This window comes from Leguminivora glycinivorella, unplaced genomic scaffold, assembly GCF_023078275.1.
Source record: "Leguminivora glycinivorella isolate SPB_JAAS2020 unplaced genomic scaffold, LegGlyc_1.1 Scaffold6, whole genome shotgun sequence".
Lineage (NCBI taxonomy): Eukaryota > Metazoa > Arthropoda > Insecta > Lepidoptera > Tortricidae > Leguminivora > Leguminivora glycinivorella.
This window is the reverse complement of record NW_025952831.1, coordinates 2,357,780-2,368,346: the sequence shown is the minus strand read 5'-3', so window position 1 is coordinate 2,368,346 and position 10,567 is coordinate 2,357,780. Positions and strand designations below refer to the sequence as shown.

Below are 10,567 nucleotides of genomic sequence, written 5' to 3'. Positions count from 1 at the left end.
TCCATTGATTTAACTCAAACACCACAAATTATTCCTCGTTATTAGTGTACGTATGTTATAATAAAATAATATTAATAAGGAATTGTCCATAATTGGATACTTTAAACTAAGCATTAATAGTTGTCCGGGTAAATTTGTAAATTTTGGTGGTAAATATTGAAAATGACTTTATGGTCGAACGAAATGCAACAAGGCTTAGAAACGTGTAGTAGCCTGTTAGTTTAGTTCTGTTCTGGCCCTGAACTATGACGTACGTGTCGTACGTCACTGGATCTGACCAGCAAACACGTAAGTACCTAATTTTGGTGTATTAAAATATTTTTTCATGCAATTTTGATGGTATATCTAACTAATGACAAACAAGTAGTTATGTTTACGTGAACTGTTTTTAAAGCATGTTTATGGTTTCTTTAAAAAGTAATAAACTTGAAAGTGACGTGAATGAAATAGTTTATTTAAAAAAAAATTATTATGCAATGGTTCTAATTTTGGTGCATCAATTTTGGTGGTTTTGGTGGTAATTGGAAAGCCACCAAAATTGCTTAATGCCACCAAAATTGATACTTACGAGTATCCTGAGCTAAAACGAAGTATTTTATTAATTTGCTGTCATATATTTATACTTTTAGTTTACAATAATAATTGACTAAGTTGATTAAATACCAGTAACAACGAAAAACTTTAAAATAAACTATAATTTCACTTTTTGTAATAGAAAATAATTCATCAATAATTAAGCAGTACCTACTATTCACATTACGAAAAGTTTGTGTTGTGAGGTCATTACTGTAACTTGCAACGAAAATGTTTGAACTGCAAAAATAAAATTATGGACTATAAAGAATTTGACAACACAGAAACTATGGGTTATTGGACACATTGCGATGGACAGCTTGGGAGCGTAGTCGACGTGAGATGTTTGTGTCAAGCTCAGCAGGCCTAGCACATGATGGCCGCGGGAGTATGTCGCCGCGAGATAGGGATTATGCGACGTTCTTGCCAATGTCACTTTTTCCTATTCGCAATTCTGGACAATCTGAATTCTACGCAATTAGTATTTCACCTCATTCGCTATTGTGGACAGTAATTAAATGTGAACAGTGGCAATTCTCCCTGTTCGCAATTCTGCACATTCTGAATTGCACACAATAGGTATTTCGCCTCATTCGCTTCTGTGCACAGCCATTATTTGTGTACAGTAGCGATTCTTCCTGTTCGCAATTCTGCACAATCTAAGTTCCACGCAATCGGTATTTTGCCTCATTCGCATCTGTGCACATTATTTGTGTACATAATAGTTTCTTCCTATTTGCAATTCTACGCAGTCCGAATTCGACGCAATAGGTATTTCACCTCATTCGTTATTGTGCACAGTCATTATTTGTATACAGTACAGTTTCTTCCTCTTCGCGATTCTACGCAGTTAGAATTCCACACAATAGGTATTTCGCCTCATGCGCTATTGTGCACTGTTATTATTTGTGTACAGGATAGTTTCTTCCTATTCTCAATTCTACGCAATCTGAATTCGACCCATTAGTATTTCACCTCATTCGATTTTATGCACACTCATCACTTGTGTAAATTAGCGATTCTTCCTGTTCGCAATTCTACACAATCTCAGCATCCTCGATCCCCTCAAACACGCACAAATAGAAACGCAGAAAATGCTTTCCACGGCGCTCTAGCACAGGCAAAGCTCCATATAGCATTATTAATATTAACTATCGTCATACGCACTGTATATATCTTGTAAACAAAATGTTAAAATCGAACTATAGGCCAATGTTTACTAAATAATTACAGATGTAGTGCGAAAAGCTTTTCCTTCGTATTTTTTTAGAAAACATTCGTATTTTTCATGGTATGATAGTTCACACTGTGACATTTGATGAAGTAGAATTGCTGATAATAAATCAGAACGAAACTCCGCTCATGTTAGGAGATTTCTGCGTTTCTATTTGTGCGTGTTTGTGGGGATTGAGGAAGCTGAGATTGTGTAGAATTGTGAACAGGAAGAATCGCTAATTTACACAAGTAATGACTGTGCATAAAATCGAATGAGGTGAAATACTAATGGGTCGAATTCAGATTGCGTAGAATTGCGAATAGGAAGAAACTATACAGTACACAAATAATGACAGTGCACAATGGCGCATGAGGCGAAATACCTATTGTGTGGAATTCGAATTGCGTAGAATCGCGAAGAGGAAGAAACTATACGGTATACAAATAATGACTGTGCACAATAACGAATGAGGTGAAATACCTATTGCGTCGAATTCGGATTGCGTAGAATTGCGAATAGGAAGAAACTATTCTGTACATAAATAATGGCTGTGCACAGACACGAATGAGGATAGATACCTATTGTGTGGAACTTAGATTGTGCAGAATTGCGAACAGGAAGAATCGCTTCTGTACAGAAATAATGGCTGTGCACAGAAGCGAATGAGGCGAAATACCTATTGTGTGCAATTCAGAATGTGCAGAATTGCGAACAGGAAGAATCGCCACTGTTCACAAGTAATTACTGTCCACAATAGCGAATGAGGTGAAATACTAATTGCGTAGAATTCAGATTGTCCAGAATTGTGAATAGGAAAAAGTGACATTGGCAAGAACGTCGCATAATCCCGAGATAGACTACCCGTCCTTATGTCATTAATACAGTTAGAAGAAGACGTGGCATCTATCTCGCGGCGACATACTCCCGCGGCCATCATGTGCTAGGCTAGGCCTACTGGACTCGGAGATCGAGAGCGACTGAGACAAGGATTTTGTGGCGTAGAAGGACCAGGCAGGGGCGAAGTGGGAATCCCACTTGCTGGTGCTAATACTTGTGCTCATTACAAAGCCTTCCTTTTTTTTTCTTCTATAATATGCTCTGAAATTCTGTCTGTTCCTTTTTCTTCGTCTTTCACGAGGCTGCATGCTGCTTAGAGGTAAAATCTTACCTTGGGCTTTTTAACGATGATACCGATCCCTTTCTTTTCTTCGCAAATCTGCTGCTTTGTCGGGATCACTCATAATTCTCCTTTTTCGTTCCCGCTCAGCAAGTTTCTTCTTTTCAAGGACCTCCTCTCTCGATTGTTTCTTTTTTTGGTTAGCCATTCTAAAAGTGAATTATTTTCTATTACAAACAGTGAAATTATAGTTTATTTCTAGTATAGTCTCATACACATCGATTTTAGCGACTTTGTTATAATCAGATAATCACTATAATAAAACGGATCATAAAACATCTGCCTTTGTTTCATTTTATAACTGATTAAATATAAATATACTACTAATGTGCAGAAATATCTAATTTTGGCGTGAATGAACAATTTTGGTGGCCAGTAAACCTAATTTTGGTGGGTGTACGCAATTTTGGTGGCAACCAAATTATTAAAACCTTAATATCTCCAAAAATACTATGTGTATTACGGGGGCATTACTACACAATATACATTGGGACTAGTTACGTATAATCCATACATAATTTAGACATAAACTACAAAAATAAAAAATACCACGAAAATTAGTCAAATTTGGAACCTGTTGAAATTCACCCTCCTTGAAAAGATATTTCATAACGGTGGTAAGTACATATGAAAAATAAGTAAATAAAATAAATACGAGTTATTGAGCCTATATTCGCCCCAAAGCTGGACACAGGGCTGGATATAAAAGAAATGTATGAAACAGTATGGGGTTCTTCAAAAAAGGAGTGTACAAGTTTCTAATGGGTCGGCAACGCGCATGTGACACTCCTTGAGTTGCAGGCGTCCAAGTTACGGTGACCGCTTTCCATCAGGCGGACCATATACCTGTTTGCCACTTGTTATTTAATGCATGTTAATTATAAGATGTAATGTTTTGAAAAGAAGTTGCCCGCCGAGTTTCTTGCCGGTCCCATAGTGGATACCCCCCTCCCAACTGAGGGGGGACTGAAATCTTCTCGAGGCTGAGGCGTAGGGTTAGAGCCGGCGTAGCTTTATTTGACGTTCATATGCGCATTGTAATATGCCTACTTGAAAAATAAATATTTCATTTTCATTTTTCATTTTAATTTTCACCGACGTGGTATAAAAAAAATGTAAGAAGATAACTTTTACTTAAAATTCAGTGTCGTCATTGACTGTCATTGCAATCAGGTTTATAGTAAATTGCTATTGAGAAAATTGCTGAATAAAAAAGGGAGTCTCAGTAATTTTTCCTTAAATATATGTAATCACCAAATTTCTGTAAGAAATGCCACATTATTAATTAATTTCAGCAGGACATAATTTAATAATTATGTTAGTTTTGTTATAAGATTTCAATAAAACAGCACAAGATGTATTTTATGGTACGGCACAGTAGGTACACTTTTTTTTTTTAATACTACGTCTGTGGCAAACAAGTGTACGGCCCGCCTGATGTAAAGCGGTCACCGTAACCTATGGACGCCTGCAACTCAAACAGTGTCACATGCGCGTTGCCACCCCATTAGAAACTTGTACATTCCCTTTCGCTGTGTTAAGTACACAGCAAAAAGGAGTGTACAAGTTCTAAGGAGGGTTCGGGTTGCCGACGACTCAAAGGACAATAAACGGAACAAGTTAGTTCCGTAAGTCCTCCCGTCATCAGCACACCGCACCCTCGTTGAGCTCTGGCAGCCTTACTCACCGGCAGGAACACAACACTATGAGTAGGGTCTAGTGCTATTTGGCTGCGGTCTTCTGTAAGGCGGAGGTACTACCCCAGTTGGGCTCTGCTCTAGATTCGAGCGAGACGATATCCGCTGTGCTGTGCCCTACCACACAAAGCGGAATATCATTCGCTATGCCCTACCTCCTATGCTCCTCCTCCTACTTTCTATAAATAGGAGAAATTTTTGGCCTGAATGGGACGCTTTTAGCGCAAAATCGGCGCCATTTATGTCAGCATACTATACATTTCCTAGTAATGGCTATTTTCCTCTATACAGACGTATTAAAATTGTTTATATATTTATTACAGTCACAGAGATATAAGCCACCGCGCCATAACACTTTTCGTTAGGTACATCTGTTTTTCGGCCCGGCCACTCTACTACAGGTTTTTAAGACGATACGGTAGGGGTCAATTCTCCATACAAACGCTCTCGACTATTTCCTCCCTGGTTTTTGAAGATAGAGCAATTATTTTTTCAACACAGATTGTTATTATTTTTATCTATGTCGGACCGTTTTGATTTTTTAGATATTCTGCTTTTTAAAGACTCTAGAGCCAATCAAAAATTTCCAAAAACGGCCTTTTTCATTGTGGCGCAAAAAAAGGTGTGATACTCAAGATTGGTAACAATTAACCAAAAAAGCTAAACAGTCCGACATAGATTATTTCATTGTTATTCAGATTTTCAAATTTCGTTCCGATTGATTAAGTTTTGAAGGAGGAAAGAGTCGAGAGCGGAACCTCGATTTTGAAAGTTTTTTAAAAAATATCTTTTGACTGAGTTGTTCTTAATGGACAATTTTTTTTCGATAAATCTAGTTAATAACACTTGTATATTTAACTAAAATTCCCAAGTTGGAAGGGAGGCTCCTTTCCATTTTAGAATTTTCGCTACTGTATCCTCTTAAGAACGTTCACCTAACAGAGATCACCAAGATCAAGGCATGAAAATTTAGAGTAACTTAAAATCACATCTAAATTAATGACACTAATGATTTATACATATATATCTGGTTTGATTTATCGCCCATATAAGACGTACACACTCTATAATCAGTTGAGTGCTTATTAAATGAAACTATTTAATTGGTAACTTAAATCGTTTCCGATAAAGTGAATCGATTAGAATTTCATTGTTTCTTCCGTTATGAACACAAATTATTACTAATTATTACAACCTTTAATTTAAGTAAGTACGTAATATGTAAGTATGTATGTCCGTATATGCTTATATGTATGTGCAAATATATAATAATTTATTATGAATATGTAATTATTTATTGGTCGCAGTGATAGCGTAGGATTTACTTTTGAATCTGCGGATGTTCTCCTCTGCAAATCGCAATTCTCAACCGATTCACGTGAAATTTTGTATCCATAGTCCACAATTCAATATTTTTTTGTCGAGTCAGATTTTGGAAATTATTCAAAATGGCAGAGCCATGGTACCTCCAGCCTAAACTAATAGCCATATCGATATTGTGTAAGTTTAATTGTTCTTTCAGAGACAAGTTTACAGAGTGCTTATAAAACACTTCAGATCTCTTAGATCACAGGTTTAGGCGGTATTAACAATATCAATTTATTTTTGATAATATTTTTTTTATACCACGTCGGTAGCAAACTGGTATATTGTCCGCCTGATGGAAAGCGGTCACCTGCAACTCAAGGGGTGTCACATGCGCGTCACCGACCCATTAGAAACTTTCACACTCGTTTTTTGAAGAACCCCATACTGTAGTAGTTCATAGGGAATACCTCGGCGGGGAGCTCATTCCACAGCCGGAGCGTCCGCGGGAGGAAATGCCTCTGAAACCGCACGGTGCGCGAACATTTAGGTTGCAAGGTGTGTGGATGAGCGCCCTGTCGAACGGTGCGACGATGAAAAGTGGAGAAAGAAAATATAAAAGTAATAAGTATCATAATTTCACCGCTCTACTTAAGCTCTACACGACGCACGCCCCGTCCCGCTGCACGCACGATACCGTTTTTTTAAGAAATAAAATTAAAAACATGATGTCTGTGTTCAGTCACTTCCACAGATTACATGCAAATTCACGATTTATAGCTTTACGTAATAATGAAACAACATTTAAGAAATACAACTAAATAAATTTATATTACATTGAAATTATTTTGATTCTTGTTTACTCATTTGTGTACACAAAAGTATTACGAGAACGCATTAAACTTAATAAGCAGTATGTGTATTAGAAGTACACAAGCAGAATATAGGCTGATTATATTTTTCCGCTACGGATTTACTAGCATTTAAACGGTATCCTCCAAAACAAAGTTACAAGAATTATAAGAGATCACGTAAATCAGTTAATATAAGAATTTTTCATATGGCACACTATCATCTTCAGCCATGCAGTGGCCAGTTGTGTTAGTCTGCGTGGCCATAGCCAATAATGCATATGGAATCGAGTACCTTAACGTTACCTTAGACGCTGTACAGAGACAATTAGAGGACTTCAAACTCAGACATCCGGTAAGCATCTGCAGGGCAAGCATTGGCGTGACAGTATCTCGCCATGACAAAGTTTACACAGTAGTTGTTGCTTATTTTATCAATGTTAAAAAGTTTTTTGTCCCACCCATTTTCGGTTACATTTTAAGGGTCGCTACCGTATGGTACAACAATGTGCATTGTTACTACAAAAAAAAATGTCAATAAATATTTTTGTTTAAAGGTCAATTTTACCAGCTAGCTTCGTAAATCAAGTAAAAATTTGTATGAATTTACGTTGTAGATAAAATGCTTTTTCATGCATTTTTGAGGAGTCAAAAGAGCCTTTACCAGTTGGTGAGGCGAAAAATAAATTAATTTAGGAGCCTCCAATTGCTTATCACATCAATTTGAGAACCCATGTGTTTAGCAAACAACAGAGTTTAATATTGATTCAAAAATTGGGACCCAAAGCGTTGTGAGGGTTAATAGGGTTATGTTTTAGTTTTCGAATATCACTTTGTCTCCTAGTGAAAATAAAAGATCATCACATAAAACTACGTAACATGACCTAATCTATTGTTTCAACGTCAGTTGTAGTTCTCTAAACTCCTCAGGCTCAGACCCACTTTTGCACTGTTGTTGAATTTGGAACTGTAATTAATTCCATTGTACCTAGTTCCTGAATTTATTTTGTTCTTGTTACCTAAGTAAAGACTTTTGTTAAAAGTTCAATGTGTATTTAATTGCAGAAACCTATCGGAGTGTTAACAACATCAGCTGGCTCACCGGTGGATGTGCGGGAGACAGTTACCCTCAACACCGATTTCTTCAACAGTCAGTATTTCTGGGATCTGCAAACATCTATTGATAAAGAGCGCATTCCACAGCGCGTGGTGCATGCGCGCGGCACGGGTGCTTTCGGCTATTTCGAAGTCACCAACGACGTCTCCAAATATACAAAAGCGGATGTCTTTAATGGCATCGGAAAGAGAACTCCTGCCTTCGTCAGATTCTCTTACCTTATCCAAGGTCGCGACGGTTTAGACGTGGTGAGAGAAACAGGAGCCTTAGTATCCAAGTTCTACACGAACGACGGCAATTTAGATTTCCTGTCCTTATCATTCCCAGTATTCCTCTATAATTCTCCACATTTGTTACATCCATTGAATCATGCTTTCAAGAGAAATCCAAAGACATATGTTATCGATTCTACAGCTCGATTAGATGCCATCAGTCATACTCCTGAAGCCATCCACCAAATATTATGGCTGCTCTCTGATTTCGGTATATTTAATGGCTACAGACATATGAACGCATTTCCTATCCACGCATATGAGATCGTCAACAAACATGGTGACAGCTATTTCGTAAGATTCAATTTTATAAGTGAACAAGGCTTGGAGCTGCTCAGCGAGCGAGCTGCCGTGGCTCTGAGATCTAATGACCCGGACTACTCCAATAGAGATCTTTACGATGCAATAGCCGCTGGAAATTACCCCTCTTGGAGACTAGACATAGACATCATTCCTAAGGCCCACATTACTAAACTTAATTACAATCCTTTCGACATGGGCGCGTTATGGAGAAACGGAACATATCATACAGTAACTATTGGACGCTTAGTTTTAAACAAAAATCCTGACAATAACTTTAAGGATAGCGAACTAGCGGCTTTCAATCCCGGAAATTTGGTGCCCGGAATACCAGGACCGGTTGACGACATGTTCAAAGCGCGAAGATTCTCCTACCGAGATGCTCAAGCTCATCGGTTAGGCATCAACCATAATAATATCGAAGTCAATCTGCCGAAGTATGCGAAAACCTATAATCGGGACGGCGTACCGCCAGTGCTAGATAATATGAAAGATGCGCCGAATTACTATCAGAACTTGTTTAATGGCCCAGTTCCGTTTGTAGACGTAGCGAGACCTAAAGAGTCCCCCATGATAAAGTTCCGTCAGTCGACAGATCTTGGAGAGTCTGCTTATTTCTACAATACTTACGTCAATACGGAAGGTAAGAGGACAAGGTTGGCAACAAACATGGCGGGCATAATGGTGAACGCGGTCGAAGAAGCGCAGAAGGAATGGCTGAGGATCATGTACCTCGTAGACCGTGACCTTGGGGCGCGCGTTGAGGCAGCGTTGCCTCTCGCTGAGGCACAGAAGATATTGTCGCGCCCGAGACTGGTATTAGTTGAGGAGAATCCTAAAACATATGATCTAGTACCTAACTGTCAGTAGTAACACAAAATATTGTTTTGTTTAAGTTTAATTGACGAGTAGGTTTCAAAAATACCTGTTCTACAGTTGCCTGTCGGCACATTTTTTAGGAAAAAACTTGGTTTCATCTGAAACTGCTCCATGATTTACTGGGATAAGAAAGGGTTTTGCTCCTAATTAGTTTTCTTTTTTGTAAATAATGAAGTTTACTACCTACTTAATTATTTCACTTGATGGTCTCACCGGAAAATCAGCGCTGGACCAGCTGCTAGGCAACAAGACGCTGAGATGAGGCCAACATCATGCCTTTTTGTATTTGTTTTATTGTTAATTTTGTCGCCTTGGTTCTAAAATAAATATGCATTTTATGCTATTATATTCCAATATCATCTCCGTTAATTTTTGAAAAAAGTTTTGCGTTGTTTATTATATGTACCTGCAATTTGTTTAGAGTTTATTTTATTTCTGAAATGTTACATGTCTAAATAAATAAAAATATTATCCTATTCTAAATAACTGTTAAGTATGTGACTGGTTTAAAATAAATTACATTAATACACGTTCTAATCTTAAATATACTCGTAATGTTCTCAATGGCAACTTTCAGAACTTTTTTAAAGAAAAATTCATGTAATTTACGAAAATTTTGAGAATGATCCGCAAGTTGGGCTATGTTTTCTGAACTTACAACCGCAATAGCCTTGCCATACATTTTTCTAAATATTTTTCTTTGTCTGACTACCGATAATTTTTGTTAACATTCATGAAGCTAGATGTACCTTTACCTGCGCTAGTGCTCCGCGGAACGCATTTTTGCGCGTCTATGTGTGCGTGTTTGCGGGGACTGAGGAAGTTGACGAGCCACTTCAGTGGGGCCTTAGAAAGTCTTTTATTTCAATAAATAAGGATTATATTAATGACAAAACCGCCTGGGACTGAGTTGACTTGCGCACTCTAAATACTAGCTAATACCGTTTATATAATATTTAGTTGCCATATTATACTGTTGTATTGTATTATTTACTAATATAATTTCGTATAACTGTAATATAATTATTATTGTAATACTTATCTGTAATTCTTAAGCTGTAATTGTTAATATTTTGTATGACATGTCAAAAGTGCTTATTTAATTAAGCCTACATGAATAAATATTTGAAATTGAAATTGAAATAAACATTGCCCTGACTCATTCCCATACGATCTTTTA

At 37.4% G+C, this 10,567-nt stretch overlaps 1 protein-coding gene across 1 annotated transcript; it reads left to right on the top strand.

The window, feature by feature from the left end:
• The first annotated feature begins 245 nt into the window (after positions 1-245).
• On the top strand, positions 246-9,378 carry LOC125242065 (peroxisomal catalase 1-like). The gene is made up of 3 exons (XM_048150767.1): positions 246-288; positions 7,050-7,174; positions 7,885-9,378. The coding sequence occupies exons 1-3, from the start codon at positions 246-248 to the stop codon at positions 9,376-9,378; spliced, it is 1,662 nt and encodes a 553-aa protein (XP_048006724.1).
• The last annotated feature ends 1,189 nt before the right edge of the window (positions 9,379-10,567 follow it).

Excerpts from the sequence above, each read along its gene's own strand:
- LOC125242065 (XM_048150767.1), top strand. The coding sequence starts at position 246 with ATGACGTACGTGTCGTACGTCACTGGATCTGACCAGCAAACAC. Across the intron at positions 289-7,049 it reads TGGATCTGACCAGCAAACAC|CCATGCAGTGGCCAGTTGTG; the intron begins GTAAGTACCTAA and ends TATCATCTTCAG. Across the intron at positions 7,175-7,884 it reads ACTTCAAACTCAGACATCCG|AAACCTATCGGAGTGTTAAC; the intron begins GTAAGCATCTGC and ends ATTTAATTGCAG.